Genomic DNA, 24,718 nt, shown 5'->3' with positions numbered 1-24,718 from the left:
GGAAGCCGTTAAGTATTTTTAATCTTTGTTTGACCGATTTGGTCGCTTTATTTCTTCTTGTTTGTTTACCGTTTATTGTACCGCCTCCCGGTGTGCGGTTGGCTTGTGCGGCTACGTCCCTGCCTCTGATCTGCTCTGTCATAGCTATAGCGCCACTAGCTAGCCAGATAGGCGGTACAATGAGGTGTCAATAAACAAGGAAGAGAAGAATCAAAGCGACCAAATCGGTCAAACAAAGTATACTTAACGGCTTCCGCGCCACAGGAGATATTCGCAGCGGCATGTATAGGTACTTATAGTTCACAGATTCAGAAGCCGACAAAGGAAAAAAAGTCGTCAAAGAGCGCAGACAGGCGTTATCCACGGTGTTTATGTTTTGTTTATGTTTTATTTATGTCCGCGTACCAGGTGGCAGGGTACTGCTGGAACAGGACCCCATGGTCTGGGTCTAAAAAATGTCAGAAACTTCAGTACCATTGGGTTCTGCTTGGAGGGCTAGGTCTAACCAATGACTAGTCTAAACTAAGTACTGCACCCGTTTTACACTGTGGTGTCATGGGTTTTGCCCCGTGACAGCTACAGACTGGACTACAAAATACAACATAAACAAAATCATTACACATTGATTCTTGGTGATCTTCTCTCATTTATAACTCCTCCCCCTCCAATTTCCCCTTTGCCCCTTGCACGAAGGTTCAGGTTCACATGTGATAAGCATTTGTCCCAGTCTCTCCTCAGACAAGGAGCACCGGCGGCAGCCTCTACACAGCACAATTCACCCCATTCACAATACCCAGTTAAAGGTAAGACATTTTTAATGACACATATAGTGCCTTTGTTTCAGACTGGCACCAGACAGTGCATAGTTTACACAGATGACTATTGTCAATCATTGCTGACATATGCCTACAATTTAAAGCATTCCGTAACATTGTGTGTTTTACAGCCTGCGTACATTTGCTCGGCTTACTCATTGGCTAACATAATAAAGGTTAACCAAAGTGTTAGTGGGGGGGGGGGGGGTTGTGTGATTAGAAAGCCTACTTTCTGCGGTGGACACACTCTGAGCCCCCCACCACATGTATAAAATGCACTTTTTGGCCAGAAAAAGAAAAAGAAAAATACTTTGTTACTCCACTGCACCCTCACCATCCGGTGAAAAAAAGTCCCAATGAGCTATGGACCAGATGTCCTAGGTGCGGGCCGGCCACTTCAAACTTTCATCCTGAGTTTTGGATTACCTGTTGGATGTTTCAAGCCAGTTCCTCACCTCAGACCTTACTGAGAATAGTGCAGACAGACCGCATATTCAGTGTGTGATGATCAGTCCTTAGAATAACACATTGAATACTTCTGTCTCAAAAACATTACAATATTATTCGTAATGTCTTACACCCTTTTCACTGTGTTCCTACAGGGACCACTATGAGTAAGAAGCTGTTGTTGTTAGATGTTGATTGTGGAGTGGACGATGCTCAGGGCATCATGCTAGCGCTGGCTGCGCCAAACGTGGAGGTGCTGGGCATTACCTGTGTTCACGGAAACACCACCGTGGAAAATGTCTGTAAGAATACCCTGCGTGTTCTGCAAGCCTGTAATAAATTGGAGGTATGGTGGCATGGTTTGTTTTTTTGTTTGGGTCAGTGAGTCACTTTGTCACAACAAGAATGGTTTTACAGACATCCCAGAGCATTTGATGAAATGAAGACAACAGACAATACTAATTTACCTTGATGTGATTGGAGTATGTGATTGGATTGAAACCCGTCATCATATGATGTGTAGGGGTGCTGTTTAGAGAGCTTACTAATGTGAGCTTAATACTGTTAAGTATTAAGAGGTTGTTTTGGAAAACCAGTGTAACCTCAGCCAACTGAAATCCCAATTTTGGCACTGGCAGGGGTTGCATGAGATCCCGATGACTGATGTTACAGTGACCACTAAATAGTAAATACAGTACATGCTTGTTCAGTAGAGTGAAACAACTGCTGTGTTATTGTTGCATGATGTCCTGTCCCACCATAGTCTATCAAGCCAGACAACTTTTCCACACTTTATGAATGCGACAGTCTTATATAACTGCACCTCAGGTAGCTGTCATCTGTCAATTGAATTTCCATTCATGAATTTACTATTTCTGCCTACCAGCAAGCCAGATAGGCTTAGACTAATTTGATTCACAGTAGGACCTATTCTGGCGCCACTGCTTTCTTTAAACCTAGTGTACCATTCTTTGTTTCCATTGCGCAAGATTCCAGTGTTCAAAGGTTCTGCTAAGCCTGTCCTCGGGAAGGGCATTAGTGCAGGTCACTTCCATGGGATGGATGGACTGGGAGACGCTCCAGACCCCAACGCCCCTGGTCTGGACATGGTACAGAAGGAGAGTGCCGTTTCTGCCATGATCAGGATTGTTGACGAAAACCCTGGAGAGGTGATATTTTATTATCCTTGTTTGGGCATTACACACTAAACTAAGCAATATTACACCTAGTGGAGCACATACAGAGACAAAGACACATATTACTCATGACCAACACAGCATTAATTTATGGAGGAGAGGAGGGACGCAAACATGCTGTATTCTGTTTTAAACAACCATGTTATTGATACCGTTGTTTACCGTTCTGTGCCACAAGTACTATTGTTGCATTACGCATAGCTCAGCTCCGCTCACAACATCCGGGGGAGAAATTAGACAACAATATAAGAGATTTACGCCCCAAAACACATCATTGCAATGTCTTCTTGTTTAGGTGGAGTGTGTTGAGCATAGTCACAACTGCACTATGTATATTTCTCAGGTGGCTTTTGTTGCAACAGCACCACTCACCAACCTGGCTCTGGCTGTTAGGATGGATCCATCCCTACCTAGCAAACTCAAAGGCCTCTACATAATGGGAGGCAACACTGAATGTAAGGAAAAAATACTGAATTCCACCATTACTTTGTTTTGGATGCCCATTTCTGCCACTGAATAAAATACATTTATATCTTGGAATTCCACATTGTCTATAAATTTATGTAATTAAGGTTATAGACACAGAAACAAATCTCAAATGGGCTTCCATACTTTGCTACTACAATAAAATATAATGGGAGTTACACATTGCAACCAGTGACCTTGTGTTCATGTTATACCATGTTACCAGCACGAGGAAACTGCACTCCGTGTGGCGAGTTCAATTTCGCTGCTGATCCAGAAGCTGCATACATTGTACTGAACGACTACCAGTGTCCCACCTACTTGGCCTGCTGGGAGTTCACCTGTTACAGCAAACTGTCCTGGGTGAGTCAGTGAAAAACAAATCTTATGAAACCTGGCACTCAACTCATGGTATTCAATACTGTCATTCAGCCCCAATGATTAAGATAAAATGGGCTATGAGCAATGCTGCATGCATGCAGGGGTAGGGTTGCGACTAGGGCTGGGAAATATGATAGATATCTTCATTTCCTGCTTTTAAAGGTTGCATTGCTGTAATATAATTTGTACATGACTATGTTGCTATGCTATGTTGTTAGCTGTACCATTATTTGCCTTTACCCAATTAGTTAAAGGCATTACTGGTTATTAGACATTTCACTGTGTAAATATTTTGTGAAAGCACAAGATAGTATTCCGCACAGTATCAATGTTGAGATATTTGGCCAAACATATTTTTGTCCATACTGTATCATCACCCTTGGTTGATGTTTTCCGTTTTGTTAACTGTAGGAATTCTGTGACGCCTGGCTGGCCCAGGACACAAACAAGGCCCGCTTCATGAAACAAGTCTTCCAACATAGCATCGAGGCTTGCTCCAGTGAACGCTCCCAGGCCGCAGTCACACCTATACGACAACGTGTGTTGTGTGATAAAACAATGTTTTCTGTCTTGTCGTTTGTCGCATCAATTTACCACAATGCTTTGCGGAATCTGGGCGGTGCGTGGGCGGTGCGAGGACATGCGGAAACAAATCCACGTGTTGCCTGTTGTCCTTACGCTGTATAGCTGCGGGACACAGTAGCTAGTAGCTTGGTGGTTGTTTCAACTTGTTTGTGGTGACAAAATGGTTTTTTGGAGGAGAAAGAGGGCTCTTGTGCTGGCGATCTTGGTGGCGAGGAGAAAGAGGGAAAGGGAGACGCGCCAGAGAGAGCTTGTGACCAGGAGATTGAGGCAGGAGGAGGAGGAGAGAATGCGAGCGAGGGAGATTCAAATGGCCCCTCCGGTCCGTAGGAGGCGAGTGTGGGTCGATCCGATCTTTCAAGTTCGGAAACGGCTCGGTGACGGTCACCAGCTTTATTGGGAGCTACGTCGGGATGAAACCCGTTTCCACCAGGAATTTAGAATGTCTATCCAACAGTTCGATTTCCTGTTGGCGAGGGTGACTCCAGACATTCAGAAGCAGGACACTTTCTACAGGGAAGCGATACCTCCCGCTGAACGTCTTGCTATCTGTTTACGGTACAGTAACTATGTTACGTTCATTTTGTTGATTACCCACCTAGTAAATGCATCGAAAACTCGCCAATCAGCTAACGTGTGCAGCAAGGAATGCCAGGTATAGGTACAGTAAATATGTTACTGTAAGCTGGAAATCATAACAGCACCAGGAATGTAAATTGGATGTGAGGATGAAAGATAATATTATATAGGCTATATGCTTAGTGGATAGTTGTCTACTAAAGGCTGCTGGTGTTTGACCATGATACTGACATGACACTGTCATGATGTCAGTATCATGGTCAGTATCATGTCAGTGTCATGGTCAGTATCAGTGTCATGTCAGTGTCATGGTCAGTATCATGGTCAGTATCATGTCAGTATCATGGTCAGTGTCATATATTACATCAATCAATTATTATTATTATTATTATTATTATTATTATTAATCAATAAACCAAAAAGGCAATAAACATAACTGAAAAAAACTGCTTTTTATAGCTTATAGTTAGTTACCTACTGTAAATCAGCGGGTCTTACAAACTTGTCAAACTCCATATTAATATGATTTTCTGCCGAGGATCCCCATGTGAAAAGATGTGTTGGGAACCCCCTGGTCCAGTGCGTCATGACGCACTGGACCAGGGCTAGGGAACCCCCATGCAAGTAGCCCATTCGGACGATATCACAATCATGATATATATATATATATATATATATATATATATATATATATATATATATATATATATATTAACACATTTTGCAACACACTTCTCACTTTGAGAACCACCACTGTAAAAGCATACAGATCATAATCCAATTTCAATTCAAAGGAGATTCATTGGCATGAGAAAACAAACGTTTATATTGCCAAAGCAAGTGTCACAATACACTAAAAAAGGTTGAAAATGGGGGAAGTATATGCAGTTGGAGGAGGTGCAGCATTTTGCAAACAGAGCTATGTCACTTTGCATCGTTATGTTAGAACATGGTATAAAGCTTTTTTAAACAAACTGTCACTTTGGGACAAATGACATTTATTCTCAGGACTATTGAAATAGTATGCAGACTCTGATATAAGATCTGTTTAAATCCAAAGTTAAACATTTGAATAGGAAGGAAGACACTGGAGCATCACAGACAGTTCAAGCCCTTTTTAATGCACACACAGGGTGAAGGTAAACAAGTATAGGGCACATCTTTGTCAGGCCATGACGAAGATGTTACCTATACATAATTATTATGATCAAAATGTTCTCAAACTGTCTGATGCTCCACTGTCTAACCCATTTTGGGCGGGAACCCCTTTTGGTGTTTTAAACATTGTTATAATTTAGCTATTGAAAAATAGCAGATCTACAAGCTCATAGCGTGCTACGAGCTTGTAGGTCTGCTATTTTTGAAAAATCGTAAAAATGTGGCGCAAATCTTTGAATATATATTAGGTCTAAATAGGTTAAACATTTGAATGTCGTGGGAAAAATTAAACTGTCATATTATAGATGCATTATGTATAAACTGTGTTTTTTTATATATGTATAACTTTTTTAATTCAGAAATGTCAACCATCTGAAAAGGATGTTAATTTGTGCACTCAATAGTTGCTGTGGGCTACTTTTGAACAAATTATTTCATCATTCAGCCATGCCATTGTTCTCCAGAGCCACTATTAAAGCAATGCCATTATGATTATAGATCCGGTATATATGGATGCTGAGGTTCTGTAATATTAATAATGCAGAGCTAACATTATCTTATCAACATCACTTGTAACATGTCGGTTCAGATTGTGTGTTAACGTTGTGATTATTGTCTCTACCTATTTTACAGGTATCTTACCACTGGCCACAACTACCTGGCCATCTCCAGCAGTTTCCGTGTTGGCCGCTCCACTGTGGTTGGCATTGTGCCCACTGTGGCAGCTGCCATCTGGAACACCATGGCTGAGGACTTCATGCCTGTGCCAAAGAAGGATGATTGGAAGGCTATATCCGATGTATTTGGTGAGAAGTGGCACTTTCCTCACTGTGTGGGTGCCATAGATGGCAAACACATTGCCATCAAGGCACCCGACAGATCAGGATCGCTCTTCCACAACTACAAAGGGCACTTTTCAATTGTCCTGCTGGCTGTGGTGGATGCTCTTGGCTTGTTCCGTGTGGTCGACGTAGGTGCGTATGGGGGTGGCAGTGACGGTGGGGTACTTGCAGTGTCTCATTTTGGGCGGGCTTTGACGAGGGGTACACTGGACCTTCCCGATGATGCCCCGCTCCAAAATGCTGAGCACCTGGGGCCACTTCCGTACGCGTTTGTGGCGGATTTGGCTTTCCCTCTGCGCCAGAACCTGCTTCGCCCATACACGCGTCAGTCGCTCCGCACGGACACCCACCGTGTGTACAATTACCGGCTGTCCCGCGCACGGCATGTTGTGGAGAGTGCCTTTGGTGTGCTGGTGACAAAGTTCCGAGTGTTCCACGGAGTCATCGAGCTCAACCCTGACCACGCTGAGAAGGTTGTGAAGGCTACCACCGTCCTCCACAACTTCATCAAATGGGGCCAGCAGGACGCAGCCCACATGCCTCCAGTGGAGCCTTCACATGCTGCAGGGGCAGCAGTCAGGAGGAACTTTGATGGTCTCCAAGTGCAAAACACTTTCAGGGAGTACTTTAACTCTCCAGCCGGTGCGGTGCCGTGGCAAGAGCGCCATTTGTAATCCCCTGTGTCTTTATTATTCTTTTTTTTGTTTGAAGATTATGGCCTGTATTTTGCGTGTCTTACCAGTGTAGTACCAGGTCTTATTCCCTAACTCGAGTAAACTAAAGACCTGGAGGCGTGATCAATGCCATTTGGCTATTCTGAGTGGCCAGAGAGCATTGATCACGCCTCCAGGTCTTTAGTTTACTCAAGTTAGGGAATAAGACCTGGTACTTAAGACACGCAAAATACAGCCCTGTGAGTTCCAATGAACCTGAGAGCGATGCCGTCCAGGGTCACCCATGGCGGTAAGGTCAAAGGGGAGGTTCCATTTTCTTCTTTTTTGTCCTTTTTAGTTAGAAGAATGTGAGTTCCAAAGAACCTGAGAGCGATGCCGTCCAGGGTCACCCATGGCGGTAAGGTCAAAGGGGAGGTTCCATTTTCTTCTCCATTTAATTTGTCTTCTCCTTGGATCGTCACCTTGTAGTGGTGGAGAAGCTTGTGAGTTCCAATGAACCCGAGAGCTATGCCGTCGGGAGCTTTGCTCCTGGTAGGGTCACCCATGGCGGACAGCTCAAGGGGGAGGTTCCAGACGAAGTGCGATCCAACACCTCTACGGAGGACCAGACACATGCTGACATTCCAGGAGCATCACAACAGCTGGGAATGAGGATCTGAAGGCTGCAGCAGCATTGAGCCCCTACTATTCTTGGACTCTATGCGACTGGATCCTGACCCACATCTGTTAATGACTGCTTAATGGCTGTCTGTGTGCCCGTCTCCCCATGTGATGCAAACGCAAAGGTATCCTCCCGAAAGTGAATGTACACATGACATCCCTTATTTCACCTGAAAGTGGATGACCACCACAAATGAGCTGGACATCCTGCAGTCAAAATAGACCAAAATGACCAAAATCTCCATCCGGCCCGGTCAGAAGCTAACAGCACTGTTACAAGCAACTGTCTACAAGCTACAGGTCCACAGTGTCATGGAGTACGCCTCACTCCATGACTCCATGATGAGTGCTCCACCTACAAATCTCAGTCTACTTGAAAATATTCAGAGGAAGGCTCTCAAAATAATTTGAGTTGACCAGGAGGACACTGCCAGTACAACACTCTCCATCGACAGCCATAGCCACAGAAGACACATTGCTGCTGCTACAGTCCTTTACAAAATGCCCCCCCACTGCCCTAGGGACCTCCAGGACATGCTCCCTCCACCACAAATCAGATGGCGAAACACCCACCTTATATGGCACAGCTCCAACACCCCCCCCCCCCCCTAGGCTCCAATACACGCACATTGGACAGAACCTTTCTCCACACAGCTGTCTGTGGGTGGAACAGCCTACCAGAGCATGTAGTTGACTCCATCACAGCCAATGGCCTTCAAGCCTTTAAACGTGGAGTTGATAGACACCTCCTGACCACCCCTTCACACTGACTGTTGTGCTGCAGTGAACCGTAGGATTGGCCAATGGAAATATATATGCAGTGACAGATGACACTATGATCCCAGGTAAATGTCCCTGTGAAGCAGTAGTAACATGTAGTAATATGCATTATCAATCTCCCCACTGACATTATTGAACACACTGAGCTTGGACATATACTGTCTTATCACTGAAATCAGTATACACATGCTTTTTAAGTTTATATATACCTGAACTAAGTTGTTACATGTAATTTCTGATTGTGTGTTAACATTGCGATTGATTTTTCTCTTCCTCTTATCCAGACACCATGTCACTGGTAAATAATATCACTACATTTGCAAAAGCGTCCTCATCACAGCTGAGTTGACACGAGAAGTTGATGATCAGTCTACAGTGAGCAGTGTCCCCATGAGCAAGTAACACATGTAGGAGCTACACACTATTCCTCCTACTTCCACAGCTGACCTACGTCACGCTGACAAACCAAAGGATTCCTAGTGCAGCTACAAAATAAACTATCATCTGAGGTAACGTCCCTGTTAAAGCATTAGTAACATGTAATAATCTGTATTCTCCGATCCCCCACTGTCATTGCTCAGTGCAAACATGTACATCTGCTGTCTTTGATTCATGTCCACCTATCTCTGCAGAATGTTGAAGGAGTCAGTGGAGGAGTACCTGTCCCTGCAGGAAGTGCTGTGCCAAGTGGATAAGATGTAGGCCAAGCTGCTCAAAGAGGAGGCCTTCCTGGAGGAACCAGACCACCTGATCTCTAGAGCAAAGGTCAGGAAATGATGTGTCTGCCTGTGTAACTCTGTTAGTAAGATTGGATATAGACCGATTCCGTAGCAGTTTCATGGTCGCAGCCTACGTATTTCCTGTAGGCGGAGCCGACATAGCTGCGGGGTTTAAATCCTCACCAGGCACACCTCTTCTACTATAGTGAACGGCAGAGTGACTGATGTTTAGTCTGCCTCAAACGTTACTCTTTTACCTCCTTTGTACTAACACTAACATTACAAATATGCCCAGAACATCGTGATGAACCTGTGTAGTTTATGGCTGCTCCAACAGTAGTGGCAACATAAAAAAGAAAAAGAAAACGGAATGTCAAAATATCCACCGCGACTTTATACCTCATACTTTAAATGCTTAGTATGAGGTATAAAATACAGCAGCCTTGTGTTCATAAAACAGAAAGATTGGGTATTGGGTAAGACTGACGTTATGTATCTTTCAGGACCTTTCACTGCTTCGTCTCAATGGCTCTGGTCTCAGCCACCGCGGTGGATATTTTGACATTCCGTTTTATTTTTATTTTTTATGTTGCCACTACTGTTGGAGCAGCCATAAACTACACAGGTTCATCACGATGTTCTGGGCATATTTGTAATGTTAGTGTTAGTAAAAAGGAGGTAAAAGAGTAACGTTTGAGGCAGACTAAACATCAGTCACTCTGCCGTTCACTGTAGTAGAAGAGGTGTGCCTGGTGAGGATTTAAACCCCGCAGCTATGTCGAGTCCACCTACATGAAATACGTAAGCTGCGACCATGAGACCCGCTACGGAATCGGTCTATACTGCTGTGGTTGGATACCATCTCCCCAGCCACTGCAGATATGCTACTGTATGTCCAGAGATTATAAAAATACGTGTGAACATGTGTGCAGGTACTCTGACCTGGACCAGTGGATCTCCCAGTACCAGGCAGCCTTCTCCAGCCTGCAGGCCATAAAGCTGGCCATGCCTCGGTGAGATGCAGTGATACTGTGCTGTCATATGTGCACTCCTTGCAAATGAACCCATTAAGACTTCAGCTCGATTCTACAAAATGTTTTCTAAATCATGAAAAACCTATGTTTCTATGTCAGTGGTCCTGAAACTATTTCATATCAACGACCCCTAGAATTATATGTATTTGGCCTCCGACCCCCATCTCAAAATATGTTGTTCCAAGGACCCCACAGAAGCAAACATTTGAGTTAAAAACGTTTGTTTTGAAAGAATATATGTTCCAAATTTGCCCCACATTTTCACAAATTTTCAAAAACAGCAAATCAACAAGCTTGTAGCACAGCACCAAGTGCCTCGTTATCAACTTGTAGATCTGCTATTTTTCAATAGCTAAAGTATAACAATGCTTAAAACACCAAAAGGGGTTTCCGTCCTGAATTTGTTAACAATATCAACCTGGTATGGCACTCCTACTATGCTTGACACAGTAGGTGGATTGAACTATTGGTTCACAGGCCTTTGTCTGGCTGGCAGAATGTAGAACAGCAGGAATACTATTTAAGATACTAAAACATCATCATTGTGAATATTGTTCATTGTGTAGGAAACGCCACTAGCATATGGGACGCTCCTTTCAACACTATTTCACTGACATTATATTTTTGCTCTAATCCATCCATGTACACCTGAACTATAATTATCAACCATGCTTGTTAACATTGATGATTGTGTACCTCTCTTTTACAGATATCTTTGCACTGGAATTGTCTATCACTCCATTTCCAAAAGCTTCCTCATACCATAGCCCCTCACCGCTGCTGTCACGTAGTGGGTACGTTCATCAGAGAAAGGTGACACAACAGCCAGCAAGAGGATGGAACGGGGAACCTTCCAATTCCAAGACGGCCACTCCACCTCCTGAGTCACTTGGTAATCATGATATTGTAACACTTGGTGCAAATGGTCTCCCATAGTGAAGTACGTAGACAATGCTCACTTTCATGTGACCCAACATTAACAAATGGCCATTGAAAAACATGTCATAATCATTCATGCAAAGTCATTTAGGACGAATGGATCAGCAATGGCTATAGAAAATGCTCGATTTTCAGTCGTCTTGCTGTGTAACCCTTTAAAAGTTTTGAAATGCGACACATTTGGAATTACTTAACTGCAGTGTATCCTGCAACCTACTCTGCATGACTTATTTAGTTATTAATTTGTTTCAAAGTGTGACTTTAATATAGTGTAAGCTGAGCTTAGGTTGCTACCAACCGGATTTACTTTTAGACATGGTTCAAACTAAATTTGCTGAGAGGGACCAAATGCTTAATTGTTGCTTATTTCTTTTGGTCCGGATAGCATTCCCCACAGGACATTGTAAACGTAACCAAATATGCAAATGAGACATGGTCAGGCCATGGATCTATTGACAGAATAGGCTATTCCTGTGGAAGATTATTTCACTGACAAACTACAACAGAAGGTTGTTTTGTTTTTGGATATTATCAAATATCTGTGAAGAAAAACAGTGAGTACATTTAATAGTCACTTATAGGCTCATTAAAAAAGGAAAAGGCATGCATTTCAGGCTACGGACAGAGGGCGTAACCCCACACACACACACACACACACGCACGCGCACATACACACACACACACACACACACACACACACACACACACACACACACACACACACACACACACACACACACACACACTCATGTCTAGCCACCCCTCTGCCGATTTTTAATTCATGACAAAAAAAGTCAAATAAGGGTTTCATTAACATAGGAATTAGGAATTGATTCTGAAAAAAACAAAAAACATGGTAATACATCAAATACATAAAAAATAATTAGTGATGCACCGAATATTCGGCAGAAAATGGCAAAAAATGCATTTTCGGCCTATTCGGTTTCGGCCCAAATAGGCAGAAAATATATCACTGAATAGTGTATGAAATTAATGCATTCAAAAGAGCTGAATAAATGTTTTATGGACCCATAACAGTGATTATTATTTAAGTTACGTTTTGCCATAACCATTTATTTTGCCATAAATCAGGTAGCTTTAAGGTACGGCCATGACAGCAATGGCAGGAAAAAAGATGTATAATATTAATCATATTCGGATATTCGGTTTTCGGCCAACTGTTTCCTATATTCGGTATTCGGTTTCGGCCAAGAATTTCCCTTTCGGTGCATCCCTAAAAATAATTGTCATCAAAAAAATATATATGGCCGTGGCTCAGTGGTCCAGGCACCTTGGCTGGTGATCCAGTCTGGCAGTGTGCCACGGGCTCGACTCCTGATCCCGACGTCCTTCACTGCGTGTTGTTAGAATTGTCTTGGTCTTGGTTTTGTGCATCCACCAGTGCCTGGTGGATAGCCAGGCGAAGTTTGTTTTTGGACCTGGCTGTAAGCTTGTCCATTTCATGGCCTATAAAATAAACAAAATGGTGTGTGTCCGGTTGTAGGTCCCGTCCGTCCCTCAGCTGATGCAGAACATCACGCTCGAAGGCGTTGGGCTGTTCGGACGCTGTGCTGTTCTGACCCTGTGCTGCACCTTGCCCAGACCCAGAGGCCGTCTGCTGCTGCTGACTGGATCCTATTCAACAAAGGTTCAACCATTTATTACATTGACTTTGTATTGTATTACACAACCATCATGTCAAATCTGACTATAGTCACACAAAGTTTAAATCAAATATTACATTGGGGTTGAGTTGTTTTTGTCTTGGCTTTGTACAAGTGTTTATGACTCTTACCACTTTCACCATTTGGTGTCTCTGACAGAGGCTGACCAACAGAGGCTGGTGGTCTGCCCTGGTGGCTCCTGGTGGCAGGGTTCCACTGCCTGTAGGTGTGACTGCCTGATATGAAGTAAGATTTAATAGCATTATATAGAGCTTGTATTTTTTGGTGTTTGACTTGCAAATCCCAATGAGTTGTCTAAAGCTCTTACCATTTCCACTAGCTGATGGCACAGGACTCTGCTCAACCACAGCAGAGGCCTGTGGTCCAGTCAGATGACCGTACTGGTCACCAGTCACCTGACTGGACCACTGCTGGTTTGCCGACCCTGCCGAGGCCTGTGGTCCAGTCAGATGTCCTCTGCCTCTGCCTCTGCCTCTGCCTCTGCCTCTGCCTCTGCCTCTCCCACAGCTGGTGGCAGTGTGACTGACCTCTATGAAGTAAGTTTTAATCGCAATTTGATATAGAACTTGCATTGTTTTTGGGTTAGATTCTTAAATGGAAATGGCTTCATTTGGAATGTCTTACCACTTTCAGCAGCTGTGTCCAGCATGGGCCGGTGACCTGCCTGGTACCCAGGTACTGAGGTCGGCGGTCTGTGGCCTGCTGACCGACTGGACCCTCGTCTTTTGGCTGCTATGAAGTAAAGTTTAATCATAATATGATATTGTGCTAGAATAGTTTTGGTTGCATTTGTAAATGTCAATGACTGTCTTTTACACCTTACCAGTTTCACCAGCTGGGGACTGCATATTCCCAGATGTATAGGGGTATAGGGGTCCAGGGGTGATGGGTCTGTCGTCTGCTGACCAACTCGGCCCTGCTGCTTGGCTGGTGTGCAGGTGTGCAGGTGTGCTGTGACTGGCAACTATGAAGAAATTTAATCATATGATATTAAGCTTGATTTTCTTTTGTTGCATTTCTAAATGTCAATGTCTTGTCTGTACATCTTACCACGTTCAGCAGGCTGTGGACCTCTGGCTGGCGCTGACAGCAGAGACTGGGACTGGCTGGGCTCGTCCTCTATTAGGTAATGTTGCAAACATGTCAGTAGACCTTTCTATTGGATTTGTAAGCCCTAAAGCACAACTACATTTAGGATACATTGGTGGAATCTTTTTGGTGTTTGCTTGTGTGAAAAGTCTGCATTTGAGACCTCTTTCTGTACATGAGGAGATTATTCTGGATTCTTTAGCAACTTTAATCCAACTCTCAAATGTTTGGAGTTCCGTCGTGGCTTTGTTACGACAAACCTAAAACTCTAGCAAAGTGTAATTTAGTTATTTGGATAACTATCACATGTTACCTGGTACATTCAGGTACACCAAATCGAGGGTGTATTCTGGGTCATCCTCCACGGCCGCTGGTGACCACGTGTCAGCTCCACGTTGAGTTGGCTCTGAAATTGTATAAAGTCTAAAGTAAGGTTTCATGTCTTAACATTTAGAGCAACGAAGGAATAAGAAAGCTTCTGCCGGCTCCCTTCTATGAAGTAAGGTTCAAACATTTATTGAATTTGTTGTTCTTGTAAACATTTGTTCTGATTAATATGCATGTCTTATTTTTACCCCTTTCAACAGCAAACATGGCCTGCCTGGTAATCTGAGTGGCATCTGTAAAGTAAGGGTTAACATGTTATTGAATACAGCTTTATGGCTTGATGTTGAATTTGTTATTAGTTGTCTTATTACTAATATACATAATTCTCTTACCACTGTCATCGATGTAGGGGTGGAGGACATGGTGAAGCTGCACACTTCTTTCTATGAAGTTAGATTCAAACATATATTGTGTACACCTGTATGGTTTGGATTGGTGTTGTTTGTAAACTGTTATGATTAACATGCATAAATTGCATATATTACCTCTTTCAGCAGGAAACGGCGAGCTGGGCACCTGATATGGTGGCAGACTTCTGTCTATTAACAAATGGGAAAGAAAATGGAGGTTCAGAATTCCCAAGATTCAAAAGAAAAACAAATACATGAACACATTTCCAGAAATGTCATCATAGATAAGGTAAAATCAGCACTATTAAAAGTGTACAGATGCTTAGAACTAGAATCATCCTAGGATTCTCTCACGACTTTACAAAGGTCTTCTGGAAATGCAAGTTCACAATACATTGCATGTTAATGAAAGGTGTGCGACAAATTTGATAAACATCTTGGGAGACGATCTTTAAATTCTCCAGCTCAGAAAAGAAAAACCAAGGCTCTGGATGTTGGAGATGAGGTGATGCTAATCTTTTTGATAGAACTGTGTTCAGTCAAATTCACAACCACATGGTGAATGTCTGTGTAGACTGGAGCACCACCTCAAAATAATTATCTATATTATATATACAGATATATTAGAGAAGTTATACATATTTATATTATATAAATATTATCCCCACAATAGTATATAACTATATACTATATAAATAATTTAGTTTTAACATTTTTCATGAGGGGTTAATGGAATAGCGATGCTGGCATTACATGTAGACCAGGGGTGCCCAGTAGATCACAAGGGCTGTGCAGGTAGATCACATGACATGCCCCTAAAAAGTATTAAAAAAACGTTCAAAGATATTTCTGGAATCTGCCACTTGAATTAAGGGGACTTGATTGATTGACATCAAAAAGGGCCTGTCAGCTCAAACCCACTATTTTGTTTTCAAGAGTGTTGCTGTGCACAAATGTCAGTAGCATTACAGATTAAATACAACAAACCCTACATATTCCATTTATCCCCCTCTATTTCCAATTCCAAGTGTATTTGTCTTGTAACGCCAGCTCTGCTATTCCATATTTAAACTATTTTCAGCGATGGTATACTATTCTTTTTTTCGGCGGGTAGATCTTGTTGAGCTTGTCATTTTGAAAGTAGCTCTCAAGTTAAAGTGTGGGCACCCCTGATATAGACAATAGTGGGGGAAGATGGAATTGTATTATTATTTTGTATACAACTTTGTAATGCTACTGTTTGTGTGCAACAGCAACACTCTTGAAAACAGTTTTGGAATGTGGGTTTGAACCAACTTAGCTTTTTGATGTAAATCAATCAAGACACCTTCAAGTAGCAGATGCCAAAACATCTATTTCTCCATATTTAAATTATATATTTTTAGGGGCATGCCATGTCGTCTAGCTGAACAGCCTTTGTGATCTGCTGGGAGATTGCGATCTACCTTTTTTGCAGCCCTGGTGTTATTTCATTTTATTTTTTGGCAGTGCATTTGATACTTTATCGTATGTACAAGGACAAATAATGTAGCAGAGGCACAAAGACTGAATAGAAAAGCAAAACACTGTAATGTGACAAGCATTTATCTGTTCTTTTCCCAAATAAAAGTAAATAACAAAAAGGAAAAAAGGAAAAAAGGCTCTAAATGTGTGTTAAGTCTTGCATTTGTTAACAGTCATGAGTAATATGCGTCTCACCACTGTCAGGGAAGAGGTGGCGGCTGTGACCTGCTGGGTGCTGCTGATGCTGCATTCCATCTGAGAAAAGTTCCAAACTTATTTATTGTGTACAATTCTTTAAGGTGTTGAATGTGGAAACGGTCATGAGTCATGTGTATTATTTATTACCTGCATTTCCAGCATAGAAGGGCTCCTGGGAGTCCTGGCTGACCTGCTGCTGATTGCTGTCTATAAAGGTTGAAAGATATATTGTAAAACGTAGGCCTGTTGTGTGCTGCCTCAAAACGGTCATAACAAATATTTCTCTTACCATTTGGAGATGGGAAATTGGAGGACGTTTCTCTCTCCGTCACATGGGGCTCCAAAAATGACATTATGTCAAACAGTGGCCATTTGTGGGTGACCCTCCCTTCACTGCCACTTTTGGGGTTTCTTAACTCCCTCCTCGTCCTGGTGTATTGGCTCCGGAGGCCTGCCCACCTATCAAAGCACTTTTGTGCTGAGTATGCAAGACACGGAAATGAAGCATGGCACAAATCCAAAGGGACACCCAGGAAGAAAAAAAAAAAGTTGTCCATTTGGGGTAGATATGTACTATAGGCCTATCAAAACGTTAAAGAATGATTCACTCAATCAACATGGTTTGTATTCTGTCCTATTCAAATTGTTGCCCAAGGCAATACACTGCAGAGGTCTGGGTTTACTCTACTCTACTCATCATACAGTTACAGTGGAGTCTACTGTATGATGCCTGATCCCTATACAACAAGCATCTCTCCTTCATATTTGTTTTACATCAAGTAGGCTTATACCATTTCTTGATTCCAAGCAGTGTATAATCACAGTATGATACACGTAGTGACAGGAATACAAGCAGAGTGGGCACCTCGATCATAAATAGGCTATTTTGTCCAAAATGTAGAAGTATTTGGAAAATGACCTTAAGTAATATACGTCCATGATTTGGACATATAGCCTCAATGCTGCATCATTATTATCTTACATCCTTCAAGGTATTGTTTATTGGGAAAATGAATTTATATAGAGGATTTGTAGCAATTACGCCAGAACTTTACACAGAGTAGACGCGTGACTCACGTACCTGGTGTAGCCGCTATCATTGCGGCCGAGCTACACCAGGCTTTTCAGCGCGCGTTTGCGCGCACACGCGAGACCCGCATACGCGCACAACTGGATGCGTGGGGCACGTGTACGCGCGTGTGCTTTGAAAAGCCGTGTGTGGCTCGACCGTATAGGGAATGCACTTGAATACGGTTTTCCTTCTGAATATATTTGATATTTGTGCACAGTTACACGCATTCAGAAATGCGCACCGGGAGCGCACTCGCTATTAGGCTAGTTTGCTAGCGCGCTCCCGGTGCGCATTTCCGAAGCACACATGTAGCAAAATGTTAGAATTACTAGACCTTATTGTCTTATTTAAGCATGTTCAAATCACTTAAACACATTTTGATGTCCTTTTTTACATTTTGGAACAAATTGCCTATATTTAATAGAGGTGCGCACAGACCCAATCCTTGCATGGTGCCAACCTATGCTGTTACCCATCCCATGCCATCTTATCCTACGTTAGGCTATATCTCGCCTACTTACCATCTACGTCTATCTCACGACCAATAGACACAAATGCTGCCCATCGCATGTCCTTGCGCATATAATATGGATGCTGCTTATTATAAATAATGGGGTGGTTGCAGACACCAACGACCAGTCTTTCGTCAAATGATGCCATCGCCATGATGATCTCCTCTCGTCTGCGTCCCTGGGGGGTTACTAGCCTGTATATCTGCACACAATCAGTGCCAGATAGAATCTACAAATCTGGTACTGATTGTCGAACGAACTTTCCAGAACGTACCAGACTGGATCGGGACAGTTGCGCGTAACTTGGAGACTCCAAGTTGCGTCCGGGCGCACGGCTGTGTCTCCACGTTATCAGTACCACTACCACAGTAGGTGCCAAGTCTGGCACTGATTCCGTGTGTATGTATAGTAGCCTCCAGGTACGCAGACTAGCAGAGAGCATGGCATCATTGTGGAAAATTAATATTTTCTGTTAGCAACGACTCCACTATGTTTAATAAAGCGCATCCATTTTACCACAACACACGACTTGCTGCATTACAGGCTGTTAGCCATGACGCAGACGTCGATGGTAGGCTATAGGCGAAATATAGGATAAGAGATGACATGCGTCTCCAAGTTGGAGCCTCCAGGTTGCGCCTGGGCGCACGGCTCTCTCCTATCTGCAGTCAGACCGTTCACCGTTACTTCAGGAGAGGAGACGACAGATTGAAGAGTGCATGCCACTGGACACCTCGATGTTAATGTTATTAAAAAAGAGAGAAAAAAATCATATTTGAACCATAATCTGAAGTAGGCCTAATGTACAGTAGGCCCATTGGGCATAGCCAACACGGCACATCATTATCACATCTACATTTATCCTTCAACATTTCATGCCCAAAATGATTGTTTGGGAGCAGTAGCATTTTCAGAAATATAAGTCATGGCTACGACTCTTTCATAATCTCCAGTCCAATGCGCACTGCCCATGCGAACTGAAAACATGTTCATTCATATTAACAGTTTTATTTTATTTTAACAACCAAGTCCGTGCAGTCAGGCGGATAACTATTGATTATGGGTCGGGTGGAATAACAAACTGATGCGAGGTGGAACGAGAGATCTGAAACTTCACGGAGTCGACGTGACACCTGAATTATTTGATAGCTTGCATGCAATCTCTTTTGATATGCTACTGTACTATTTCTGCAGGTTAGGACTCGGAGTAGCTCCGGTCCATTCTGCCAATGCATATAGCAAATGCAAATAACGGGACACTCAGACAGTATGTCGCCAAGGGTTCACAATTTATTATACACATACAGAATTATATATATAGCATTTGTATATTCACGTACAGTCGTACAAGTAGGCTACACAGCATAGGCACTCAGATCATAACACAGGGCAGAATCATATAAGCATTAGGCTATATGGACCAGAGGCTGCTAGGTTAGGATCGTGAATGATAAAATGCATGCACCTTGAATTATAACGTTTGTTTTAATTTTCTGTTCGGCCACGACGGGCAGGGATTATTTTTTCCTGTTGAATTGCTTACTGGAACAGACCAAACTACTTTACTTAACAATAACAACATTTTAGTTCCGAAAATGCATTTCCTCCTCCGCGTCTGCACTCTGCAGAATAAAAACAACAACAGTGTGAAAAGACCGCCCAGTGTAGCGTAACAAACGGACCTTCTCTCCTATTGGTTGGGGGGTAAACCCAACCCTTTTTGTCTTGTCTGAAGTCCCACCCTGTTCTTCAGTCTTTCGACTACAAAATGTTTTCTGTCGCGTGTCTTGCCCCCCCCCCCCATAAAACACGTTTGTCTTATCAAACCACGTGACTCCCATTGGAAATGAATTGGGAGCTGTCTTGTCTGATGCTTTTCATCAGACAAGACAAAGATCTTTGTCGCGTAGGTGTGACTGCGGCCCCAGAAGGAGTTTGTCTTCGGGACAGGCTTCATTTCATGCGATTCATACGCCGTGGCTGCCGCTATTGATGACTCATTCATAATTGAGAGTGACCAGTATCCGGTCAGTGTGGAACTGACGGGGACATACACCAGAGGCATGATGATAGTGGACACTCAGGATTTACTGGAGAAGACTCACAAAGCCCACATCATGAAGAAGGTGGATTTGGAAAAGTTCATGAAGATGATGATGGACGCTTTGAAATAATAGCTGTGCATAGTACACCGAGTATTGACTGAATATCTACAATATAACAATTGAGACCATTATACCATGGAATGGTACTGTACTAACTACTAGGCCTATATGAATGACAGCTAGGCTACTGTAAAACTAGGAACTAACTTATTAAGCACTTTCAAGATAAAAAACGATTTTTCAAGTTTGTTTTATAAGCGACTCATTAAAGCACAATGAATGAATAACCCTCATAGACACATACCTCAGTTTTATGACCCTAGAAGTAAACGGTCAGTGTCAGATATAGATGGATGCGGTACATATAACAGCATAACATTCTACTTGAGGTTATAGATATATGTTATGTTTTTATTGTTTCCCCAACGATCTATAACGAAACACACATTTTGTATTGTTTTTAGAAAGGTCTCTACCAACATTTTGTACTTAAGTGACAAATAAAACCTTTGTAATTCTCTTGACGATCATTCACCAAATGGGATTCTCCTACATGGCAGATATCCAGCTTTGCTCATTGGTAGCATGGGATCATCCTTTGAAACTTCAAACAAATTCATTAGTTGTACGAACTCGTCTTAACAGTCCACTGTCTTGACAGTCCATTATGCTAAATTAGTTAAGCCTTCCAGTAAAAGGATTAAAGGAATAATTTCTTTCACTGTTAGGCAAGGCCTTACTCACTGTCTTGGTATGTGTGCTAACTACACTGTAAGGAAGGAGTCGTGACAGCCATTACGTAGATCAGGGGTGGGCAACTTTGACGATGGAGAGGGCCACTATATTTCCACACTCACTAAGAGGGCCACGTTGCCTATTACTGTCGTAGCAAAAATAGCCGATTTGCGACGCGTTTTGAGCTTGTAGACCAGCTATTTTTGCTATATTTGAATTGAATTCCTGAAAAAATGTGGACATTTCTTTTTATTGGAATCCTGAAAAATAACTTTTTTTTTTTTTTCAAATTAATTTAGTTATACCGTAGTTATGTTAACTTTATGAACTAAATCCAAACACATTGGACATACAAACAATACATACAAATCAATAATATATATCAGTATTCTGATATTAACCTGAGGGCCGCATTAAGTGAAGGTGGGGGCTGCATGTGGCCACCGGGCGACCAGTTGCCCATGTATGACGTAGAGGCTATTCACCCTTGGCCTTATATGTTCTGACTAGCTTAATGTTATAGAACCAAGACGCCACAGTATGTACTGTTAGGCCTGGTGTTTGATACGAGTACAACTTGGCTCTATGATACAAACTCCACTCTTATCTGTGTAAAACTTTATCGTCTTGTCTGTGTGGAAGTAATGTATGTGATATTGTCTGTCGGATCAGAAATAACAAACATAACAGCACCATAAGAAAAAAATCTGGGGTTTTACAAAATATTATTACATGTTTCTTTATTTCCCAGTCATCCATAGCAGTCAGATGACTTTTCCTTTGCAATTATTCCTACATGGGATCATCCAGAGAAACTGGGGAGCCTTGATGTCCCTTCACAAATGATGAGACAAATACATGTTTTTAATTTTTATATATGTATTGCAGCTGCACACATACATTACCAGTCCACTATAGGTTAAATTAATGTATTTACATTTTATCAGTCCAGAGCTCGGTCAGTCCATTGACTGTCTTTTCGTTCACAAAGTCCCATACGGTACGTCAATAATCCTTCCTTCCACGGAACCTCGACCTTGTGTCCAGCTGTAGATGGAACAAGATGTCAAATCATATCGCAATCACAAAATAAAACGGAAATTGCATCTTATACTGATTGACATAGCTTGCCTTGGCTTAAAGGATGACTTCACCACTTTTCAACCTATCTTTATATAATTGATCCTCACTAAAGTTCATGATAAAAATCTTTCTGTGTCTCATAATAGGAGGGCTGTGGGCAGTTCAGAAACACGTCTTCCAGTGACATCATCGATGGGGAATCAAAGCTAATAGAAACTATGGGCTTCCTATTCCCGAAAAGTTACAATTCTGTAATGGAAGTCATCGTTCTGCCGATAATAAAAATCTAATACATTTTTAAATATGCCTAACGATGATGTGATTGACTGGAAGAGGGTTTTCTGAACTGTCCACAGCCCTCCTATGAGTTCAGTTCTTTTTGGTTCTTAGTCCATGAGCCAAATGGACAAAACCATACCTATATTAAATTGTTATCACCATGAAACTTCCCCAGTTGATTACTTACATGAAGACAATGATTTATTGGCTGTATTACACATTTTTACTTTTTTAAATATGCAAATTAGGCATTATATAGGAAAATATGCAAAGAATTGAAAATATGAAAAAGCTACTACTGTGGAAGGGTTATCATATATAAATGTACTTATATTGATCGTACAAACAATTTAATATAGGTTTCACTCAATTCATAATAATTTATGTTCCAAATTTGGCTCATGAAATAACTGAAGCAAAAGGGGTCAGAGCAGTAATAAATGGAGGACCAATTATATGAAGATAGTAGTGATGCACCGAATATTCGGCCGCAGAAAATGGCTAAAAATGCATTTTCGGCCTATTCGGTTTCAGCCCAAATAGGCAGAAAATATATCACCGAATAGAGTATGCAATTAATGCATTCAAAAGAGCTGAATAAATGTTTTATGGATACATAATAGTGATTATTAAGTGATTATTATTAAGTTTAGCCATAACATAACATTTGTAGAATCAAACTCAGGTCTTAATGGGTTAAGTGGGGATACTAAAACAGCGATATTCAGTTACACTTCATACCAATTATACTGTGCGGGTGTAGGTATGTTAAGTGATAACCTGGCATTATAGGCAAAAGCTTTCAAAAACTTTCACATTTTCAAAACATCTACAAGCTTGTAGGTCAACTATCTTCGCTATTTGTTGTACAACAAAGTATATAGTGCTTAAGTGGCATTCTGGACTAGACCTGTCTGGCTGGAAACATTGTGGTTGCAAGGACTGCACTTCTGACCTTTCAGCTACAGGACTGTGTCACAGTCATTACCAGGTGATTGAGAGATTATTTATTCTTTACTTTGTATAAACATACTATTTTAACTAGTGATGCACCGAATATTCGGCCGCAGAAAATGTTCGGCAGACAATGGCTAAAAAAGCATTTTTTGGCCTATTCGGTTTCGGCCCTAATACTAATAGGCAGAAAATATATCACCGAATAGTGTATGCAATTAAAGGGCTGAATAAATGCCATAACCATTTATTTTGCCATAAATCAGGTAGCTTTAAGGTACGGCCATGACAGCAATGGTAGGAAAAAAGATGTATAATATTAATCATTTTCGGCCAACTGTTTCCTAAAATCGGTTGAAAAGTGGTGAAGACTAAAACCCTGCTTGCTTATTCATAAGTACATTTGAATACCCAGTGATTATCAAGGTAGTATGTAGGTTCTTTCTGCAAGATTATACAAGAGGATTAAAGGATTGCTAAAACATCATTTCATTTCATCATGTCACACCACTCAGAACATGCTATATTCTCAAGTGTTCTCATATGATCAGCCTTTACATTTGATAGGCCGGTATTAGCTCCGATCCATAGCTCCAATGCTTTTGCAAAGAGCTATGGACCAGAGTTAGGCCGGTATATTACTCGTAAAGTAAAGTAGGGTAAAACACCAACTATTGACTTACCATAGATCTCTTGCACTCAAAGAACGCGACCTGCAGGGCTTTGCAGTGACCTTCCTTCAAACAGTCACTGGGCAGTTTCCCCTCCTGGCACATTGAGGTGAATAAAACATTGCATCGGGTTACATTTCCCAAAGTGCTAGTCATGGACATATCAAGAGGGGAACGAACAAATCTTACACATACATATTGCCAGTTTAAATTATTAGCTTGCCATGGCATTTTGGAAGGTTAAAATATGCTACTAGCTTGACTTGTCTTCATGTTCATATCAAAACTGCAGATCGTTGCTCTGCAATTACCTTTAGGACACAGTCGTGCTCAAGGAGACATGCTTTGAAATCCTCTCGAACACCAGCGCAAGCCCTGTGGTCTTCCTCTTTGTCCTCGTAGTATTTCGGCATCGCGTGGACATTTAATATATGAACGATACTCTCAAGCAATTGCGGGAAATATTAAATTATTAGTAATGTAGTCAAAAAGAAATGTTACAACAGCAGTGAACGGCCATGTTCGGGCAGGGCATGATGGGATTGCGGAAGTACAAGAATTTGAATACAATGCAATGCACGCTGGGATTATCTGTAGTTTTCTTTTTCCTTCTCATTTTTTAAGCTTTTCTAGTATGTACTACTACTACTAGAGTCTAGTAACTAGACATGTGAATGAAACATGCAAGTAAGTTTTTGGATTGAAAGCCCAACTATACAAACAAAGATCCAAATGTTTTATAATGAAATAATCTTTAATTTCACAGACACTATAGCAAAATACCACAGTATTTTCCTCCTTTGTATGTCACAATCAATTGAATA

The 24,718-nt window shown here is 41.8% G+C and overlaps 2 protein-coding genes across 4 annotated transcripts; one reads left to right on the top strand and one right to left on the bottom strand.

The window, feature by feature from the left end:
• The first annotated feature begins 711 nt into the window (after nucleotides 1-711).
• Nucleotides 712-20,866, top strand: LOC310867417 (inosine-uridine preferring nucleoside hydrolase). Its single transcript, XM_083777499.1, has 7 exons — nucleotides 712-803; nucleotides 1,418-1,608; nucleotides 2,252-2,431; nucleotides 2,802-2,913; nucleotides 3,150-3,286; nucleotides 3,716-3,817; nucleotides 19,996-20,866. The coding sequence occupies exons 2-7, from the start codon at nucleotides 1,426-1,428 to the stop codon at nucleotides 20,239-20,241; spliced, it is 960 nt and encodes a 319-aa protein (XP_083633625.1). The 5' UTR covers nucleotides 712-803; nucleotides 1,418-1,425; the 3' UTR covers nucleotides 20,242-20,866.
• A 352-nt stretch (nucleotides 20,867-21,218) lies between these two features.
• Nucleotides 21,219-24,421, bottom strand: coa5 (cytochrome C oxidase assembly factor 5). Of its 3 annotated transcripts, none has more exons than XR_014569950.1 (4): nucleotides 24,206-24,421; nucleotides 23,907-23,990; nucleotides 21,808-21,954; nucleotides 21,219-21,741 (listed from the first exon to the last, which is right to left on the bottom strand). XR_014569950.1 is itself a non-coding variant. In XM_083776435.1 (3 exons), the coding sequence occupies exons 1-3, from the start codon at nucleotides 24,305-24,307 to the stop codon at nucleotides 21,913-21,915; spliced, it is 228 nt and encodes a 75-aa protein (XP_083632561.1). In that variant the 5' UTR covers nucleotides 24,308-24,421; the 3' UTR covers nucleotides 21,769-21,912. The 3 variants fall into 3 exon arrangements, 1 of the variants encoding a protein (XP_083632561.1); XR_014569951.1 differs by having other exon boundaries at nucleotides 21,845-21,954; XM_083776435.1 differs by lacking the exon at nucleotides 21,219-21,741 and having other exon boundaries at nucleotides 21,769-21,954.
• Nucleotides 24,422-24,718: the final 297 nt, after the last annotated feature.

The sequence above is a fragment of the Protomyctophum parallelum genome, assembly GCF_964188405.1.
Source record: "Protomyctophum parallelum genome assembly, chromosome: 11".
Lineage (NCBI taxonomy): Eukaryota > Metazoa > Chordata > Actinopteri > Myctophiformes > Myctophidae > Protomyctophum > Protomyctophum parallelum.
This window is presented reverse-complemented; position numbering and strand designations above follow the sequence as displayed.

Excerpts from the sequence above, each read along its gene's own strand:
- LOC310867417 (XM_083777499.1), top strand. The coding sequence starts at position 1,426 with ATGAGTAAGAAGCTGTTGTTGTTAGATGTTGATTGTGGAGTGGACGAT. Across the intron at positions 2,914-3,149 it reads AATGGGAGGCAACACTGAAT|CACGAGGAAACTGCACTCCG; the intron begins GTAAGGAAAAAA and ends CCATGTTACCAG. Across the intron at positions 3,287-3,715 it reads GTTACAGCAAACTGTCCTGG|GAATTCTGTGACGCCTGGCT; the intron begins GTGAGTCAGTGA and ends TGTTAACTGTAG.
- coa5 (XM_083776435.1), bottom strand. The coding sequence starts at position 24,307 with ATGCCGAAATACTACGAGGACAAAGAGGAAGACCACAGGGCTTGCGCT. Across the intron at positions 23,991-24,205 it reads AGCACGACTGTGTCCTAAAG|GAGGGGAAACTGCCCAGTGA; the intron begins GTAATTGCAGAG and ends TCAATGTGCCAG. Across the intron at positions 21,955-23,906 it reads TTGAGTGCAAGAGATCTATG|CTGGACACAAGGTCGAGGTT; the intron begins GTAAGTCAATAG and ends TTCCATCTACAG.